Source organism: Lytechinus variegatus, chromosome 11 (assembly GCF_018143015.1).
Source record: "Lytechinus variegatus isolate NC3 chromosome 11, Lvar_3.0, whole genome shotgun sequence".
NCBI lineage: Eukaryota > Metazoa > Echinodermata > Echinoidea > Temnopleuroida > Toxopneustidae > Lytechinus > Lytechinus variegatus.
Genome location: NC_054750.1, coordinates 6510643 through 6532414, shown reverse-complemented (window position 1 = coordinate 6532414; position 21772 = coordinate 6510643). Strand labels below are relative to the sequence as shown.

Here is a 21772-nt window from a genome sequence, read left to right as displayed (position 1 = left end):
CACATGTCTACTCATGATCTCTTAATCCGCTGGTAATGTGTACTTGTAGCCCTAATGGCACTTCCCCTCACACCTCCTCACACAACTTCCATTAACATGCAGACGTCATTGTTTTCTCCTAAGTCACATCTGACTCTTGATGGAATCCCATAAGTGGCTGCAGCCTCGGTGAATGATGTGAGAACGGTTTGTGACCGATTATTATCTGCTGCAGTTAAGAATAGAAATAGTCGGTTGAAACCATCTACACCACCATATAATTTTTTCTTTTCGTCAGTGAAATGTCCAAGTGTGGAAGTCAGTGGGAAACCTCAGTATAATGCTAGGGATCAACCTGCAATCCTCAAATCAGTCATATTTTGGACGAGAGACCCGAGGGTTGCAATCATGTTGATCCTTCATAAGGACTTTTGGGCAGTGATCAGTAACACTTTGGGTATCATTTAAAAAAACATATTGGCCCATATTATACATTCTTGTTAAAGGTCAAGTCCATCTCAGAAAAATGTTGATTTTAATCAATAGAGAAAAATCAGACAAGCACAATGCTGAAAATTTCATCAAAATCGGATGTAAAATAAGAAAGTTATGACATTTCAAAGTTTCGCTTATTTTTAACAAAATGTTTATATGAACGAGCCAGTTACATCTAAATGAGAAAGTCGATGATGTCACTCACTCACTATTTCTTATGTTTTTTATTGTTTAAATTATACAATATTTTAATTTTTACGAATTTGACGATTAGGACCTCCTTGCCTGAACCACAAAATGTTAAAATAATGGAATTCCACGTGTTCAGGGAGGAATGAAAGTTCATTTCACATGACAATGACAAGAAAATCAAAATATATCGTTTAATAAAGTACAAAAGAAATAGTGAGTGATGTCATCAGTTCCCTCATTTGCATACTGACCGAGATGTGCATAAAAGTGTTTTGTGAAATGAAGCGAAACTTTAAAATGCCATAAATTTCTTATTTTACATCCGATTTTGATGAAATTTTCAGCATTGTGCTTGTCTGATTTTTCTTTTTATTCAAATAAACTTTTGTTGGGATGGACTTGTACTTTAATTGAACTATTGTCTATAGGTGTAGTGTAATTATACATGTATGTAGTCAAATCTGATGCAAATATCCTTGACTAGATTAAAAAAAAAAATATATGGCATTTGGGGCTCAAATCATTAAGCATCTTGAAATGATTAATACAACAGTTTTCTTCTACATTAAAACAGGAAAGATGCAGTACCAGGTAAATTCACAAAAACATGAGCAGTGTCAACAAATTTTTAGCATCTATAGCAAGTTAAACTGGAGGTCAGATTATGGGCCAGTATATATTTCAGGAAAGTTTCTTTGAAATTGATTATGATGACAAATACACAAGTGTAATAATTGGAATAGCAATGTGCTTTGTCATACTTATTAATTTCAATTCAATTTTGTTTGACCTACTTGTATTTATATCATGTAAATATTTTTGCAATAAAATTATTTTATATGAATGATAGATATGAATGAATTTTTTTTAACATTCTTTTAAAGTGAATGCCCTCATCTCTGTACATGTGCACTCTTTTTACCCTTCACCATCTGCATCCATATCCCCATAAAATCAAAATTGATGATGCAAATGCATTTTGTAATTTTTCTATTTAAATATTAGTTTTTCTTCTCTCCTGTGGGCAACATCCCCCCTTTCTTTAACAAAATTAATTCAAAGCAATTTGGAGACCATATTATGCAAACCATTTCTTTGAGGTGGAATTGCTCCAAAGTCAGATATCTCTGGTCCCAATTGATTCGTCTAAGGATTAGTAACCTGTACGATCCAAGTACATTTTATTACATTTTGATGTAAATTTTATATTTCCCAAAACTATAACTAGGCCTACTAGAAATACTTTGCTCAAACATCTGAAACTTTGGGTATCTTTGTTGCGTGGTACATGTATTTTGGCCATGCAATGTTTTTCGACCAGTTTTTCCTGGTGGGATTAGACTAAACAAGAATTGGACAGAGTTCATTGATGATTCCATTGACGATGGTGTTGATGATGGTGTTGACGAGGATGATGATGATGGTGATGATGAGGATAGGGTGAGGGTGGTATAAATCGGATGATGGTGGTGATGATTTATGATGATGATGCCATGGTAATGATTTATGATGATGGTATTGATTTATGATGATGGTAATGATTTATGATGATGATGGTAGTGTTATTGATGGTGGTGGTGGTAATGATTGTGATGATGATGATAATGTACATGATGATGGTTGTGATAAAGTGATGATGATGGAGATTAAGACTAACGATAATCGCCATCTTCCACTAAAATACACATTGACCATTTAATGAGTGAAGAACAATAACAATGGATTTTCTGTGTTTGAACAATAGTACATACATACAGTATGTGTACTTTCAATTTAATTTACTTTGATAATGCATCAGGGACAATTTCATTAGCATTACATTGCACATAAAGATCACCATTGACTCTACACGATAATGATAAGCGAGCTTGCATCTTGACCTAGATCTTCCCATAACATTGCATGAAATAAATATGGTTTTAAGCAGTTTGTGCCTTTTTTGCATTCTTTCACAAATACATTATAAGCAAACAAGTAAACAACCCCGACAACTCCAACAAGAATGAAAAAGTTTTGAGCCCAGTTTCGTAAAGCATGTTATTAATGTTTGATTACAAGTGACTTAAAGGCTACTGAAATAGTGTAATTCAATTGGCTATTGGAAAATTTGTGACAGAATAGCATTTGTTATTGGTAAGTAATTAAAGACACAGGACCAAACAGAATAAAGGTTAAAACAAGTCGTCAAAGTTTAACAAAGGATAAAAGTTAGTGATGTATTGCAACTGACAAACCTGGTGGGTGTTTCATAAAGCTGTTTGTGTAAGTTATGAGCGACTGTAAGAACGACTGGTGATCCTTTCTTGTGGCGAGTGATACACACCAGATTTCTATTTGCATTGATTTAGTGTCTAAGAAAGGTTCGCCAGTCATTTGCAACTTATGAACAGCTTTATGAAACACCCACCAAGTGGGAGAAAGAATTAATATATAAAGTTTAATCTAATTCGGGCCACAGAAATCGGTTTGATTTGGGCTAAATTAAACTAAGAACAAATAAATGATGCATGCTTTGCATGTTCTGGGGGCCATTTCATAAAGCTGTTCATAATTCATGAATGACTTTACGCCTGACTGGAGACCCTTTCTTGTGCCGAGTGATACATCCCTATGTAGCTGACTTTGCACCTAAGAAGATGTTGCAGCTGTGCTTAACTTCACAAACAACTTGTGAAACACCACCCAAGTCTGAAAAAAAGATTTCTTTTTCAATCTTAGCCTATTATGTAATATATACCTGTATAAGGTTGACTTAGGCAGATTTAATTGTATGTATTTTTCAACTGCTGAATGATTTACTTGCTTAGCTTCTCTCTACATAACTGTGGCAATGTGTGTGTATCCTAATACATGCACACAATGTGACCTATATTTTGTCATCACTGATTTGCATTAATCCAGAGAGATTGGTTGACAACAACAGTGTACTCAGCACCATGCATTAGTCAATTGTTTCTCTTTCAAAGTGATTAAAAGCCTATTGGTAATGTGGTTGACCCACAAGTATCTTGGTAATGATATGTATTAATAATAGCCAAGGCCTCCTGTGAGACATGTGTTCGGGACTGAAGTGGCTACCCTGGGTAAATACCGTTATCATTATAATTATAATCATTAGATATAATATGAAACACACAAATTGTGACCACATTTTTTTGGTGCTCACTTGCGTAGGGCCTTGATCAGTAGTTGTTTATTCTCCGTTGAACAAAAATACTGTTAAATTAACTTAAAATATTAAAATATCTCAAAGTCCAAAAGTAAAAAAAAGCTTCAAATACTTTGTTTCAAAACCCATGTATCCTCACCATCTAAAAAATAAGTATATATATGATATCACGTTTAGTATACATAATCTAAATTACAAAAATAATTCCATCATAAATAAGCAACATATACAAATCATTTCCACTGCCAGCTTTGCTTTACGATGTATTGTTGCTGGGCTGTTCAAACCTCATATCTCAAAATATATAGATTTTGAGGGCAACTAAAAAAAGTTGTATTTTAGGAATATGATATTGTGGCAACCTCATATTGTCTGATTACGCTCTCCTAATTCCTGTCGAGAATTCTTTCTAGGCAAAACAAAAAAGGTTGTCACTTTTGCCATACTTTAAAAATCAAGCTTTCCCAAAGCTGACCAAAAATACATTTAATAGCACATCAAAGGCATGGAAGAGGTTTAAAATATTTAAGATAATCTATTGTTAATGACTTCACTGAATTAAAAGATGGGTGGAGACTGGAAGAAAAAACAAATCACAAATTCAAAAGCATAGAATAAATCAAGGGTAAATTCAGATATGATTCTGTTCTTGTGTCAAACTATCCCTTTACATTTCCTTTTCTGATTTAAATTTATTGAATCTTGCTATAGAATACAGTGAATGTGAAGCAATATCTGTTTTGAGTAAGTAAAGTTTCATTGAAGACCTTGAAATCAAGAATGGCAATACATGTACCAAACATGTCAAATTTTAACAAAGATTTCAAAATCACTTGAAATGGTAAATTTCTATGTGAATTGTATATCTCACTTTATTAGGGGAAACAGACAAGGAGAAATCAAGTTATCGCTTCCACATGCAAGTCATTCACGCTTCTTCCTTTTCTTTGCCATTTTCAAGATTAACAGAATATCAGTCATAATGGCTTAAAGTTGTCAAAGTACATTATATCTAAAATAAATTACTACCATATTTTGAGCACCAGCTGAACACGATAAAAATAATGATTTGTTAATTAATATAGATTTACATGAAAAACATATATCTCCCAGGACTGGAAGAGTGATACTGGCATATTGTGTAATTTCATTAAAAAAAAACTATTAAAATAATGGGGGAAGACCCCAGAAAAAGTACTATTCTTACCACAATACACCACTCTATGTACTACGACATCACATTTTTACTAAACTAATTATTTCATAATTTTTGTCATGCTACAGTAACTCTTGTGCATTAAGGCTTTTATTTTTGGAATGTATATATTATGAACTTCACAAAATTTTGCATCTATTTTCACCTTCGAACAAATTTCTCTTTGTAGTGAAATTTAATAATCAAAGCAATCGCAAATAGCATTCAATGTGAATAGAAGATTAAATTAAGCATTTTGAATTTATAAGTTAATTGTCCTATACTATCATATCTATCTACAATCTGTGAACCCTTTTAACCAACTTCTCTAACTTATTCCCAAATGCTCTAAAAGAGAAATTATTAATAACTCTATCCCTCCCTGCTTTTCCTAGTCTGTTCTTTAGATCTGGCTCCCGCACAAAACGCTCCATTGCTGGGGCAAAGCTGGCTGCCGATGGCTCACAGAGGAACCCTGTCTGTTTATGAGCGATGGTTTCCAGTGGTCCCCCACTATTCACCGCAATGACTGGTCGGTACATGTACATGGCCTCTATAGGGACGATACCAAAATGTTCATTTGATGGGGTATAGAGAAGACACGTGCAGCTATCAAGGAGTGTGAGTTTCTGCGCATCGGTGAAGGAACGGATGAAGGTCACGTGATCGGCCAGCTTGTGTTCCTCGGCACGTTGTACAAGCTCTTCGTAGTGCTCCCGGTTTTCGGTAACGCGGTCATCGTAGCCTCCTGCCATCACAAGGTGTACATTCTCCCATTCGTCCTCCGAGAGTTTGGATTTCAATTCACCTAATTGTGCAAGAGAACATATATCTGAAAAGGTACAAATCTCGGTATTTATATATAAATTCGACATTTCAGAATATCATGTATCTTTAACTGTTCACCATAAAATCATTTGAAAATGGGGTATTTTCCAGGATTTTAACCCTTGGAACTGGAACAGGTGTATTGTTTCATGAAGGCAGTGATCAATGAGTCTATTGTAACAGTGCTTCACCAATCAAAGTATTTCACTGAAATCATCAGTGGATGATGATAACCCTGGTTATCCTGCATCTTTGGGAACAAAATAAAATCCACTTGTTAAAATTTTCTTGAATTCTCTTTAAATGTTCTACACTAAAAAAAAATCTTCATTAATTGCAAAATAAATGCATCATACACCATGATATGTTAATAATTAATATGCACACATTTCTGGCATAAGCAAGCTCTAAAATTACAACCTTTAGTTTCCCAATTGATCCACAGTTTAGACACATACACAATGATACATGTACTTGGCAGTGTAAAAAGACACATCAGTTTCATTATATACTAGCAGAAAATCAACCATAACTAAAAATATCACTGCTACATTGCTGATTGTTCTACACCCACTTGGTCTACTTTCCATTTTGTCTTATCTCACATGGTCTAATCCTAGTTTGTCTTCAACCAGTTTGCTAACCATTTGGTCTAATGCCATTTAGTCCATTTACCATTTTGTCTTATTTGTATTTAGGCTGTACACACTTCATTCAATGATACCCACTTGGTCTAACACCATTTGGTCCATATGGTCACATGAATTGTTTATAAACCAAATTTTTGTTTGACAAAGAAAAAAAATAAGTAGAAAAAGTGGAAATTAGACCAACTGGGTATTTGACTAAATAGGCTAATTGGGTAAATGGATATGAGATTAAGTGTACTGTAGACCTAATGCCAATTAGACCAAATGGATTTAGACCATGTGGTAATAGACTATCTGAGGAGACCAACTGCTTGTACAGGGGTTGCATAATGGTTTTGAAAGTGGGGGGGGGGGCTGAGCCGAAAGTGGAACGGGGGCTGACCATGCAAATAATCACAATCAGATGGTCTTTTTTTGACACAGTTTTGGAAAAATTGGTGGGGGGGGGGGACTGGTTCTGCAGCCCCTGTTGTAGACAGAGTTAATATAGACCGTAATACTTACCCATAGCCTCTATTGCCAGAACAAGGTTCTTCTTCCTTTCATAGCGATTGATAGACAAGAAGAGAGTCTTGACCCCTGATGGTATAAGGTCGCCTGGAGGCTCCACGCTGGCATTGAAGGCGCTGAAGTTGAGGGATGGGTACAGGACGTCGGGCTGGATGTCCTTTAGGGTTGTAAAAGTCTGCTTGAATGTATCCGCTGAGGGGTCAAAGTTCAACATGGGTGAAGTGATTAAAGTTTAAGATCATTGCTGCACTGGGTGACCAGGGGGGTGTTTCACAAAGATTGAAGTATGACTTAGAATCGCACTTCAATGCCTAGCTGCGCGTGGTATTAAAGGCATGACTGCATTGGTCAGATCATGCAAGGACGCGCACTTCTGTGTATTGATCAATAAGATTGCACACCATGTATGATTCGGCTTGTAAGTGTGACTCCAAGTCATACTTAAATCTTTGTGAAACACCCCCCCCCTCCCACATCTGTCTTACAAAGGGCTTTGATTGATCCATTCAAGCTCAACCATTTGGAAACTCATCAATTTTATAATTCTGCAAGTAAGGAATGTACAATGATAAGTCAAGACGATGATGCATGCATGGGTGTGTAGCATACACTTTGATCAGATGCTAGCATTCTATAATTGAGATTGATTGGATCAATCACATTGGCTCCTGTAAAAATTCTTTGAAGATCTAGGGTTAGAGTACCTGGGAGCCGTTTCATAAAGCTGTTCTTAAGTTAAGAGCAACTTTAAGAACGACTGGTGATACTTTCTTACGCGCTTAACCATCGCCAATGGATATATCATTTACCACAAGAAAGGATCACCAGTCGTCTTAACTTACAAACAGCTTTATGAAACACCCACCAGTTTTGATACATGGAAGGGGGGATGTTCTTCAAACTGTAAGAATTAAGATTATGGTTAGGGTTCAGTTGATGTGAGTGTTTGTTGGATTATTGTGCAGATTTTTCATGAGCAATCATCAACTAAGCTTTAATTTGGCATTGATTGGAGAGCATCATCAGAACAAAGACCAACAACATAAAGCATAGAAATATGCTATGATTGAGATTTAAAAAAATCAATTCAAAGATTGTTTGTAATACGAGGCTTTTACTTGCCAAAATATAATGAGAAAGTTCTACAGTGAGCTGTCTATGGCACACACTGTCTAGGCCTGTTTATGAGAAACACTATGAATCCAGATTTCTCATCAATATCCTTCAAATAAAATGATTTATGCTGGTACTCCTGCTGACAGTTAGTGACATGAATTTTATCCATTAACTTTTTCTATAAACATTCGTCCCCACATACACATTCAACCAAAGTCACCAGTTGATAACATAGATTAATAAACAACAAGTATGCATCTATTTCATACACAAAAAGTCTAATTCAACAAATTCTTGTGCATGAAACTTTCAGGCATTACTTGGAAAAGTTATATCCTTGACTTACCAGTGAAGTTACTGTTGACAACAATGCAATCGGCCATGCCGGTAGTTTTCTCCTCTAACCAGTCTATAGGGGTGCGGTAGAGTTTCTTGAGGAAACTCTGTCTTTTCGTCAGCAATAGATCCGGAAAGTGACAATAGAACAGCACCTAATCCAAAGATATCATTTCATAACATTTCTTCAGTAAATTATATCAACAACAAACATCAACACCTCAAGATTTTGTTAGTGGTTACTATAAATTTATATGAATTGCTCTTTGTATCCTCTGGAAAAGTGTTAGATAAACATAGCTTTTATTATTATTCTTCCAGTAGATCATATCAATGCCAAGATTATGAAAAACAAGTTTCAAACATTATTGATTTGTAACAACAACAAAAGAGCAAACAAATGAACAAACACTGCCCACTGGTAACTTTTACGATATCAAATCTTTTGGGGCCACATAAATGTGTTTGATATAGACAAATATCTTATTAATGGAAGGTCCACTTATACATGTCCTAAATCATTTATGAGTGTCAATTTCAAATGTTTTGAACTCTATTCTGTAAATTTGAAAAGAAAATTTTGTATTCCCAGGGTTATCGTTAATAATCTTTTGAAAGTGCACTTACTTTGGATCTACCCAACTTCAGGAACGGAATACAGGCAGAAATCTGATCACAGATGATGACATCATACGGCTCACGGCTGAATAGGAGCAGATAGAGAGCGACATATATCATCCTGATATAAGCACAAAGCGCATAACAAGATCCAAAAAGACTTCTAGGAAGCCAGTCACCTGCTGTCACTACCTGAAAGGAGAATTCAAATGTATCTGGAAAGGTAATTTATGATATCGCTGTTGTGTTAACTCCCTAACCTACTTATGTCAAAATGCTCGCAGTAAATGGGAAATGGTAGCATACATGCAGTTGCGGCTAAATTAATAATAATTGGCATCTTATATAGCGCTTTATTCATGATTTCTGACTCTGTACTCACAGTAAGCAACACAGAATGCACACATTTTCCCTTGTGAATTTTAAATATTTCATCACCATTGGAATGATATATAAGACCGTATTCATAATCATATTCAAGTAGTTTCTGCTTTTAAAATTAGCCATTTTCACCTCAGACCCAGGCTCAGTGGTAATGTGTCCTAATCCCAACTTTGCCCAAAATATTGATTAAAATTAATGATTTTCTTGGATTAAAACTTGGCCAGTCATTTCAGATTGAAAAAAAATGGTGTCCCTTGTCTGCACTCCTATTCACTTTATTATTTTTTGGTGAATAAGCTGCATTTATTAGTCTAAAGAAGTTACATGAACTACACTACACATGCTAAAAATTGTAAAATACATAATTTTGGCTCTGATGAACTTGTCTTGATCATGTTGTCGATCTATAGTATTGCAGGTTAAATCAAACCTCGAGGTCAATGTGTGTCTTCTTTAGTTTTTCTCTTTGTCTATGACTAAGAACAAAAAAAATTTAGAATCCCTAATTTAGCTTAGTCTGCGCATCGCAGACAAACATGGGCAGGGCCAGGGGCAATGATCATACATAAAAATCAATATCTGGGACTGAGCAATTGAAAAATTACTTATTCCAATATTGTTCGCCTTTCACAAATATTCTCAACACACTCTCTTTCAAAATCATAAAAGTTTTTATGCTCATTGATTACCTCAAGTGTACCATCTCCTGTCTCCTTAAAACAATGGGAAGGGTCATGGTGGGCAGTGTAAATCTTCACCGAATGTCGCCGGGTCTGCAGGGCTAGAGCTGCATCAACGACCAGGCGCTCCGCTCCTCCAATTCCTAAATCGGGATGCAAGAAAATCACCCGCACCATGCTCTATTCTGCGAGGGAACTAGGGCGTTTTGAAATAAATGATCGATGAAATCCCGTAAAGGAAGCCACAATTTTGCTTTTTGGTCTGAAAATGTTTAATTTCTCAGAAAGACAAAGCTACAAATAAGTGTCTGCCTGGAGACAAATTAATTCAAATCAGCTCACCCTCCTCTCGTGCGTGCACCTCTGCAGTGATGACGTCAGCGCACGCAAGCAGCTGATATCAGAAAAAAGAAGAAATCTACCGTAGATAAATAATGGTTTCGGCCCATCCCGCGGCCCACACAATTTGCAGGTAATTTCTTAACAGATTCATGAAAGCTGTACACATGGATATTTCCAACTATTTTGCCAAATTTGAACTTTGAAGACATAGAAACCAATTTTTCACTTCTAATGGCTACATAACGACAATTCCGAATAAAAGAATTGAAACTGAGAAACAAATAGAACTACGTGCCTACTGCCTAGTAATTTAAAAGGAATGAAGAGTAATTAAAAAAATTGCATGCAAACATACACCCTTTCTCCTAACTTTCTCTACCCTTTTAACAAATTATCATAGATATTTCTCTCTTAATTGCACCTTAATTTCTCTTTGCACCTACAGTTTTTTTTTCTTTCTCCCCTTACTCTTTTTTAAAACCATCTTCATATCTTTTGCTCTCTCATCACTTCTGCCCCCCCCCCCATCAGTCCCCTCTCATTCTCTGTCTCTCCTGTCCCGGGCCTTCCCTCTTTTTTTCTCTCGTACCAGTTGTGAAAAATATTTTACCATTTGACAATCCTGTAAAAAGATTTTACATTTTATCATTATTACAATTATACTTGAGGAGCCCCCTGGAAATGAGCTTTCAAGCTTTTGTGGGTTATCCTGTTTAAGCCTAATGATTTGACTGTTAGTGTTATACTGTATAAAATATTTTGTCAGTAACATCAATCAATCACTTTCATTCATTTGCAGGTTAAGAGCAATTTAAGGGGGAAAATGATAACATCCAAGACAGAAATAACACCAGTGCAACTGTCACAGTACTAAATCCTTGCTCATATTTTATTCTCTCACATATATATTTATGATACATTGCATAAGACACATTCATTAAAAAAATGTTTTAAAACCTGATGAACACTAGGACATCAGAACCAACATAATTTATCATTTGATTCTTTTGTAATAACAGAAATCTTATACATGTAATTTGCATGAATATTCCCCATTTTTTTATTGGCCATCTGATATATAGCACCGTTTTTATGATGCTTTTCACAAAAATAAATTTGATCACAGACTTTCAAATAGCAGGGAATTTATCAAATCACTAATGATTTATTATTATCACTGATGTTTTGTCTATTCTTATAAGGGATTTATCTATGGCTACATATTAATCAAAACAATGGTTTTACTTTTTATAGAGAACAAAAATGGAAATTGTCTTGATATGGAAAAAGTATAATATTGTCAACATCATAGGTCTATTTTATACATTATTTATAATCTCAATTTTCTTAGGATCCTACTCATGAAAAAAAACTTATTTGATTTGCTATCCTCTAATATGCTGTAGTTTCAATTTTCCAACATTCAAAATATATAATCATATCGGATTCACAGCTTGAGTGTTTAATGAACAAAATACACATATAACCAATTATATCCATTGGAGTACATGTCTAGAAAATCCCACATTTAGAATTCAATATGAATTAAAATCTCCTCTTAAACAAATTATGATTAAAGTGTAATTTCACAAGAATATTATTTGTGCGTTTCAAATTTAGTTTAGTACTAGTACAAGATCAAGTTCATGTGTATTCACAATGAAAGAACCTTCTTAAATCCTGCATACATTTCTATGATAATTTCAACTATCTACACTTAAGTGATTGCACAATCAGGGCACTTTTAGAAAAAAAGTAGTAGTGATCAATCATAGCCTATTACAATCATTGTTGCATGCATATTTCACTCACAAATTAAATAAGTAACCAACCAGTATTGTTTGAAAAGTGCAGCCGATCACAATTCTTAGATTACGGTGCCTATTACTTCATTTTGATCAATTAGCGGCTTCAATGAATGGACACAAGATCACAGAAGATCAATGGGAGGTGATGTCACTACATTAATACTGATAGTACACTATGGTATTCAATTTGATGATTTGTCCGACAATCAATAACAATATTTGATGCATTAAAATGGCAATGAGCTCTAGATTAAAAATGACCAAGTTAAAAATCATCTACTTTTATATTCACTGGTAGGTTGGAAGCAACACAGAACCTTGAGAGAATATATATATAAAAAATATATGTAATGTTCAAACTATAATTTCAGGGATGTGTTTCATGAAATGGCTTGTCGACTGTTACCATAGTACCTGTGCTTCTAAACCAATCAAAATCAAGGAAAGTTAGTCAGATCTGATAAGTTGTCAGACAACAACTATTGATGAAATGCTCTTCTGAATCAGGAATAGGATTTCACATCATCCGAATAATATTTCAATAAGACAACTCTTACAACTTTGATGAAGAAATTACGATAGGATCGATTATGACAAGGTATATCATCTCTAATAAAACTGTGAAGAAATATAAATTGTTGATACATCTTAGATAAGGATCATACAAGCATAAAATCAGCAAAAGGGAAGTTATAATACCTATACATTATCTTTTATCTTGTTAATAGGGAGGGGAGGGGCTTAGTTAATGTTATATTAAGTTGTATTCTGTTTAATTGTGTAAAGTACTATATTTTCCTTTAAAAACTCCCCAAAATGATTGTCTAATTCGCCTATTTCTCCAGCCTCAACCTTTTCCCTGTACTTCTGTACCTTACCATGATAACTGCTTTACATGAATCTGCCATTAGCCATTGAATCTCTTAAAGTCACAGAAATCTGTTCAATTTATATGTCAATAATCATGTTACATACATTCTGGACTGAAATCACTTCGACTGAGGCAATTATTTGACTTACAGAAGACTGACTCATGCAAATTTATCTGTATGTAATTGATGATAATCAAGTACCATGATATTCAAGGCAGTTCAATCAGATTTTCAGCAAAAGATAGAGAAGGATGGAGGGATACATCCAGATGCACTATATCTGAGCAAGGTCTAAACAATTATTCTTTCTTTGGAATTTCAGAATAATTCATTCAATATTTTTTATTTGGTGAGAGATACTGCTTGAAAGCTAAGCTTACTCTGTGTAAAGTCAACGTTGACAGGTTGACCTTCCATTAGTATAATACTTGGCCGATTCTAGTCATATTTCTATCTGAGATAATGTGTTCCCAGGTATTTGATCATTTACAAAATTTTCTGTAGTCAAAGCAAACTTTGAAATCAGATTATGTGAACCAAGATATAAGGTTTTATTAAGGTTTCCAATATTCATATTATTCCTTATATTCCTTTATTGGGAAAATAATGGACATTTAGACAAATCTAAAAAATCATACCTAGCAATGTGTATCCATTCTTCAATGTTCTATGGATAAACTCACAAAAATATGTTTGAAAACTAGACAATCTCTCCAGTAGCACACAGTCAAGTAATCAATTTTTTGATAAGATAAAACATGACCTGTTGACAAATCAATTTATATTATATGCTTAATACAGAGATCATCAAATTCCTGTAGGATTGCATGGTACATCACATGTTTACACGTTATAAGTTCTAAGCAAGTTTTCATTAACTATTCCAATTTTACCAGAATTTTCCCTGTGTATCAATACTATGGATATTAAATTTAAGACAACTAGTATTACTCAGTATCATCTTCGTGGTTGAATTTTTAAAATCAATTCTGAAATATTAATTTTGGTGTCATTACACTTGCTGACCATTACATCCTAAATGAAAAAGTGGACATTTATGTCTTTAACTAATATGACATTTGTATCATTAAGAGATAAAAAAACAGTAACACATTCATTCATTTCTTCATTCATTCATCTGTCCATAAATTCATTCATCCATCCATCCATTCATTCAAAGAAAATTGGTTCTTCATCAGATATAACTCAGATCACTCTGACCAAGGAGAATTGCTGGCAGGCATGTTATAATAAATTGCAACTTAATCACACCATTTCTGGAAAAAAATTAGGTATCATAATGGCTCAAGATGCACTTTCTGGCTTATTGCGGTCATGACATACACGTAGGTGTTACAAATGAGAATATTAAGCATGAAGGATAAAGTGCAGGATGGAACCATCAGACAGTTTTAGCAGAACAGAGAAAAATACTCCATTAATGATCCCACACATGAGGTCCCACATGGTCAAGAACCAGCTGAAGCACCTGTCTTTTTAGGTTCTTGCACCAAGACACACCAGGATGGTCTCTGTGTTCTCAAACATCCATATAAAAGTCAATCTGTTCAACATGAAGCACCCTTTGCATCCTGCCCTGTTCACATGAACCCTGAACGACCTCTAAACATCAGCCTCAAGGTCAAACAAGAAGTCAAGGTCAATGAGGCTGGGGTACATGGCCATCAACATAGAAATTCCTTGTTGCCTTCGGAAGCTGGACCTCCATCCCCTCCAGCTCTTTGCTTAGAATAATTTGACAGCCTGTAGCATTGATAGAAAGAAGGAAGGCACGCATGCAAGCAAGAATGAATGAAAGAAAGAAATAGCAACACACAAAAATGTTTTCAAGGGAAAATTTGATTTCAAAAGTGATAAATATATTTGTACTCTCAAAAAATTGCAATTTTTGCAGCACAATATCTATTTATAATGTGCTTTTGTAATGTGAAAACCTGATGTGAAATGAACTTCTTTAATGGACAATAAATATTTTCAATTCAATTCACTTCGACTAAGAACTTCTGATAATGATATCTCCTACATAATACTGCTTTCTTCAAACTCAAGCACTCAGGTTGTAGACAAATTGTCATTTATATGATAAGAAATAGGAAAATGGTCAGAAAATATAAGGCCACACTTGATTACAAGTATCTTGTACCAATAAATTTGACATATACATGTATCTCATATCAAGGGTCTTAATTAAAATAAATACTGAACTTTCATTTATGAATGAAAAAAACTCCCAGGAAAAATGAAATTCATGCAGACAATTTCAAGATAGTTGTGACTGAAAAAAAAAGTCATTTATTGGATCTCCTTGAGATATTAACAGGGGCGTCGATCCATTTTTCAGATTGGGGGGGACAAAATCATTAACGATCCAAAGGCGCTCGATCGTACAAAACACCCACCCACACACACACACACATATATATATATACATACATATATATATATATATATATACATATACATATATATATATGACTTATGAGACACAGACACGTATCTCACCAACAAATTAATGGGAGCGTGAAGCGCGAGCTGATTTTTTTTAGTATACTGACAGGAAAAGTGTGCCTGTTTAGGGACAGTTTCTAGTAACTCATGAGGAGGATACATGTCTCACTACACAGATAGTACGAGTGCCGAGAGTGAGCTGAAATTTCTTTATATTCTGACCTGAAAACTTGATATTCTAAGCATTTTTGGTACCAATGATTAAGATTTGTATCTAAGAGAAGAATAGATGAGAGCGCGAAGCGTGAGCTGCCGAAATTTTGATATTTCGATCTGAAAAAATGACAGTTTAATGGACGTTTTTGATAAAGAACAAGATATATATCCAAGAAAAGATGATTGCAAATCAAAGCAGGAGTTCTTTTGAGGCTTAGAACTGAAAACGGGACATATTACATTCACCTATTTAATCATGAAAAGTATGGGTTATTGCTACAGAATGATGCGAGCGCGAAGCGCGGGCTGAAAATTTTTATATTCCAATCTGAAAAGCGGACATTTTGAGCACGATTTTAAATAAAGAACGAGTTGTGTATCTCAATCTCGCTTGCTGAACATTACAATCTTGTTTTTTTTTTAAATGCATATCCGGAATTATTAGGGGGGCAAAATGATATGTTTGCCCCCCCGCAATATTTTCATTGGTGGGGCGATCACCCCCCCCTGCCCCCCCAGGATCGACGCCTCTTGATATTAATACAACACATATTAGTGTATGGTATGAAATTAAGATGGTGTTTTCAGTAATTGTTTTTAACCTTTTTAATCAGTAAAGGGCGGTTTTGGGGTGTAATTTTTTTCCTGGGCTTAATTTTTCATGATATATCACCGACATAGGTGACAAGTAGTACCTTTTAGCTCTGATTTTTAAAGTCAAATCATGGTTAATTTCTGCCTTTCAAACTTTGAAGACTCATTTTTTCTATACTACACTATTAAAGGTGATTGCTGGCAACTTACTTAATCTTGATGTTGATGTTAGAAAAGGGGCCAGATCCAACATGTCTTCCTCCCTGAAAAAAATAACATTACATAATTATTATAGCTACTTAGCAACATTTTCTAATCTTGCCAGGAGCAATTATATTATGTCTGCAAAACAGCTTATATATGATCATTATGATGAACAAAATAATTGAAGAAAATTCAAAGAAAATTTAACTTAAACTAGTTTGGGTGGTCCTTTTCAGGACCAACACTTGCCCAAGAAAGATACATGGTTTACCGTGAACCCTACTACACTAGTTTTTATTTATTCTTTAGAAAGTTAAATATGATGATTTTTACAGAAAAAAATCATTATTTCGTAGTCTATTTAGTATAGGTAACCCTATATTTGCAAATCGCAGTGCTGAAATACACAAGGTTTGCATGTAATACCTCTTGCTTTGATGCTATATCTGATTTCATGAAGTTGTCATTTCTTGTAAGCTTTTAAGTTGTCATAAATAATTACCATTTAAAAAGTAAGCAAGAAATATCAGATCACACAGATCTATTGAACATAAATGATTAAAATGAACTCTTTGGCACCCTGAAACTATATCCACTTATAATATAACTTCATTAATAATAATGTATGGATTTAGAACGAGGTGAGAATGTTGTCAACTTACTCTTCTGTTGATTCAGGTAGCATATCATAATATGAATCTGGTAAGATAACATGACACGTACAGCAAGCAAGAGAAGCTTCACAGGCACCTGATAGAAAATTCAAAAGGAAAAATCAAATTAGAATTCTGAAAGTAGATGAGGGTTTAGAACTTAAGTCCAAGTCCCACCAATAGAAAAAAAATTATTTGTGTTCTTTAAAAAAATCACTGTATTTCACAGTCTAATAACAAAATTCCTGCAATATTTCATCAATTAGACTCTTACATTCATACATCTATGATGAAATTTTTGAAATATCAATATCTTGGAGCACAATCGTATCATTACTCACCTGCAATCTTTAAGAAATAGTGTACCAAATATTCATGATTCAGCCCCTAAACAATTTTAAAAAACTCCACTGGTCTTTATTTCCATCTATGTTTCCGTCTTTTCCTTCACTGGCAATCCTTAGTTCAACCATGGAAATATTCAAACTTCCAAAGGATTTTAATTTTCTTTCAAATTTACAATGACAATGAAAGGCAAGACCTGCTTAAACAGAAATACAATCTCATCTCTTGATTATAATTAAAGGGAACTAAACCCTGAAAATATGTTGGTTTCAATAAAAGTACAAAAAAATATTGGTGAAGGTTTAATTAAAATCTGTCAAAGAATAACTGAGCTATTTATGTTTTTTGTGAAGTCACAAACAAGCAACGACTGCATATGTGAGATATAAATATCCCAAAATGCCATTTTCTAAAAAAAAATTGAAGGGGGTTTTATTTTTGCTATGAATAAATCATCAATTAATATCACCTTCTATGAGAGAAATATTTTTATTCATCATGACCCATTAAAAAATAGACACAAATTATGGGAGATCTGCTCGCATATGATTTCAAAAATAAAAAACTTAAAAACTTCATAGCTCTTTTATAGATTTTCATAAAATCTAAAAACTATTTTCCTTATTTTTTCTGCTTTTCTTAAAATCACCCTATAGTCAGGATGCCCTTAATAAAAAGGCATTAAAATCTCACCTTCTATTTCAATACCATATCTGTGTGCCAAATACATGACATTGTCTCCAACCTTTCCTTTCACTTCTATCCTCTCATCATCTTTTGTCACATAGGTGATATTCACTCTATAAGGGCAGAGAAAACATTGTATTTTATATTATTCTAAGCATCTAACATTACATTTATGTTATCACTGTATATATTGTAAAATGTTCATGTCAAGTGAATGAAGTGTGTTGATAAATTCAAATTCATACTTACAATTATATAATGTTTGTTCACATGAATAATCCATTATTTGATTAATAATCATTTGAATATAAAAATGCCATGTCACATATTGACATTTTGATTTTTGTGTACGATAATTGTACAAAGTTGCAGCAATCAAAACTATCATCTACACATTTTTCTTGCAAAAGAAATGTTTTTAAAATATGAATAAAATGAATTTGTTCATACTAAAAATAATGATGCAATTGGTCTTGGGAGTTAATAGGCTATTCATATTCATCTGTGAAATGATGCCACTTGGAAGTGATGAAAATGTCTGAAAATCATCTACAATGATGACCCAATTTTTTTCTATGGCTGATAAGAAGTTTAAAAAGTCTGAATTCAGACTTAAGTCTACAAGTCACCATCCCTGTCTTTAAAATTAAATGAAGTGGTTTGCAATTCTTATCATATACTTTTGTAATTGTTGTTACTGATCTTCATGCTGTATAGTTATTTTTTGCCTTTGCTTATTGTGTTTGTTCTGCTAGATAAAAGAAAACAACTTCAAGGCTCTTATCTTTTATGTGATGGGCTAACTTATTGAGCAATATGCCTTTTATTCATGAGTTAGCTGTAGAATTCTTGTCCCTGAACTAAAATGTACATGAATCTCTCATTTAGAATTTTATAAGAAGAAATACTTCATCAACCCATGCCATGGAATGGCATTAGTCTGCTGGAATGGGATGATTTCTGTAAAAAGCCTAAGGAAGGGAAATCTTATTCTTACTCATACTAGGGCATGTAGGGATTACTACATCAAGTAAGTATTGGGTAAACTTACATATCCTCAGGAGACTTTGGCTCTTGATACTCGTAATCGCCGTGCCTTAGTCCACCAGCTAATAAAAGTACAAAAATAAACGAAAAAAAAAATGTTTACAAGTCAACAACAACAATGACAATTTTTTTTTTGATGAACTATGAAGCATGACTTTTCTTTTCTTGTCACTCATAGTCTCTACTAGTCTACTGATAATATTCTCAGTTAAAATAACATAATAATATTTGATGGGTATTTGACCTATCGCTCATTATTTCACGATAATCTATGCACTGCACTGGAATAAAGAGGTGAAAGGTCGTACTAAAAGTAAACCCAACACCAATTCCTATGGTTGGGACACGATCGAACTTTCATACAAAAAAGGCAGAAATACGTACCAATAGAAGCATGAATATGTCGTGAACCAACCACAGAACGGGTGATCTTCGGGTGGCTATTGCTTCTGATCGATTGAAATTGAGTTATATTCGCTGGTTTTGTGTACAACGAGCGTATGATAACTGGTAAAATCTTATGAAACTGGCAGACAAGTTGCTTCATGGGCAGCGCCATCTTGAAACTAGACGAGTTCGACGAAGAGGGAGCTCGATGCCTTGGGACCTTGGGACTTCCCTTGGGAGGCATAGTTTTATTGGTTTTGCAACATCCCCGGGCAACATCAGAAAATAGGGAGTTTTCACTTGGCGACGGACAGGATTTGAGAACAGAGAAATTACTAAATGACAAAGTACACCTAACTGTTAGGAGGTTTTTGTCGGAAATTGGTTAATCCGAAATTTTATTGAGCTATAGTCGTTTCAGAATCCGAGGGAAGTGCACCCCTGATGAAAAGTTTGTAGTAAAAATACCAGAAAATTAATGGTGATGAGGATGGTGATGATATTGATAATAATGATGATGATGATGATGATTATAGGCATGTAGCATCATTATTTAGACTAATATTTGACAAATTTATTAATAGTAAAAGGTTAAACTTTAATGAATATTTTAGTGACATTAATGCTTAGAGATTCTTTAAGTCGTTGATGGGTCGGGAATTCCAATATACACTGGTCCAAAAAGACAAAAGGGTGATTTGTTTTGTTTTTTGCTATATAGTACGGGTTGTGGGTAAGGGGTAACAGTTACGTTCAGGGCCTTTTCACAAGTAAATCTTGAATCATCATTGTGACTGCAATTCGTCTTTAGAATCATCGGACCTTTAAAGGGATGATCCGGGCTGAAAATATTTATATCTTAATACATAGAGTAGAATTCACTGAGCAAAATGCCGAAAATTTCATCAAAATCGGATTACAAATGATAAAGTTATTGAAGATTAAAATTTAGCAATATTTTGTGTAAACAGTCGTCATGAATATTCATTAGGTGGGCTGATGATGTCACATCTCCACTTTCCTTTTTTTATGTTATTACATAAAGTCATATTTTTTTCATTATTTCATACTTGTGTGAATAATATGTCTCCCTTATAATGAAATAAGTTGCAGCAATAAACATCTAATGCACTAAATCAGTTGTCAATCCAATTTTTCTAGTTCTTGGAGGAAAACAATATTGAATAAACCTAATTTCATGTAATAAATTACAAAAGAACAAGTAGGTATGTGACATCATCAGCGGCCACCTAATGAATATTCATGACGACTGTTTTCACAAAATATTGATAAACTTGAAACTTCAATAGCTTTATTATTTGTAATCCGATTTTGATGAAATTTTCGGTATTTTGCTCAGTTCTACTTTATGTATTGAGATATAAATATTTTCAGCCCGGACCATCCCTTTAATTCACACGCTCTCTCGAAAACCGTGATTTAATTTGTGCGAAACAAAGGTTTCACTCAAATTATGGTACAAATTTTCCTTGTTTAAGTTCTAATGATTCTAAAGATGAATTACAATTATCATTAGAATGATATTTCAAGATTCACGTGTGAAAAGGCCCTATTTAAAAAAAACCGTTCCGTGGCCCCTGCTTTCAGCATGGAAATGTTAATTAAATTAGACCTTTCTGGTATGTTTCACAGTAAAAACAAAATACTGAGCCTTATTAATAAATAATTGAACGATCTGGGGTCCGTTTCATAAAGAGTTACAACTGTCGACATCATGGCAACTACCATGGCAACAGGGTCCAGCAGCCAATCAGAATCAAGGTTACCATGGTAGTTGCTATAATGGCAAAGTTACAACGGTTGTAACTCTTTATGAAACGGGTTCCTGGATTTGTTCCCTTGGGATTTGTTTATTGAACTATAAACAGAGGCAATATAAGTATTGGGCATGATAGTAAATATAAAATAACTTTTCCGACATCGAGCAGCTGCTTTAGAGAATGATGCAATGATTAAGTTTAGGCCTAAGTTCTTT

General features: G+C 34.1%; 2 protein-coding genes across 2 annotated transcripts; both read right to left on the bottom strand.

The window, feature by feature from the left end:
• Positions 1 to 2269: 2269 nt before the first annotated feature.
• LOC121423817 (alpha-1,3/1,6-mannosyltransferase ALG2-like) lies at positions 2270 to 10513 on the bottom strand. The gene is made up of 5 exons (XM_041619315.1): positions 10162 to 10513; positions 9098 to 9280; positions 8481 to 8625; positions 7013 to 7210; positions 2270 to 5838 (listed from the first exon to the last, which is right to left on the bottom strand). Exons 1-5 carry the CDS (start codon positions 10327 to 10329, stop codon positions 5327 to 5329), a joined length of 1206 nt encoding a protein of 401 aa, XP_041475249.1. The 5' UTR covers positions 10330 to 10513; the 3' UTR covers positions 2270 to 5326.
• An 856-nt stretch (positions 10514 to 11369) lies between these two features.
• On the bottom strand, positions 11370 to 19980 carry LOC121424035 (adrenodoxin-like protein 1, mitochondrial). Its single transcript, XM_041619610.1, has 6 exons — positions 19774 to 19980; positions 19394 to 19451; positions 18349 to 18455; positions 17320 to 17407; positions 16664 to 16716; positions 11370 to 14938 (listed from the first exon to the last, which is right to left on the bottom strand). Exons 1-6 carry the CDS (start codon positions 19946 to 19948, stop codon positions 14835 to 14837), a joined length of 585 nt encoding a protein of 194 aa, XP_041475544.1. The 5' UTR covers positions 19949 to 19980; the 3' UTR covers positions 11370 to 14834.
• Between the last annotated feature and the right edge of the window lie 1792 nt (positions 19981 to 21772).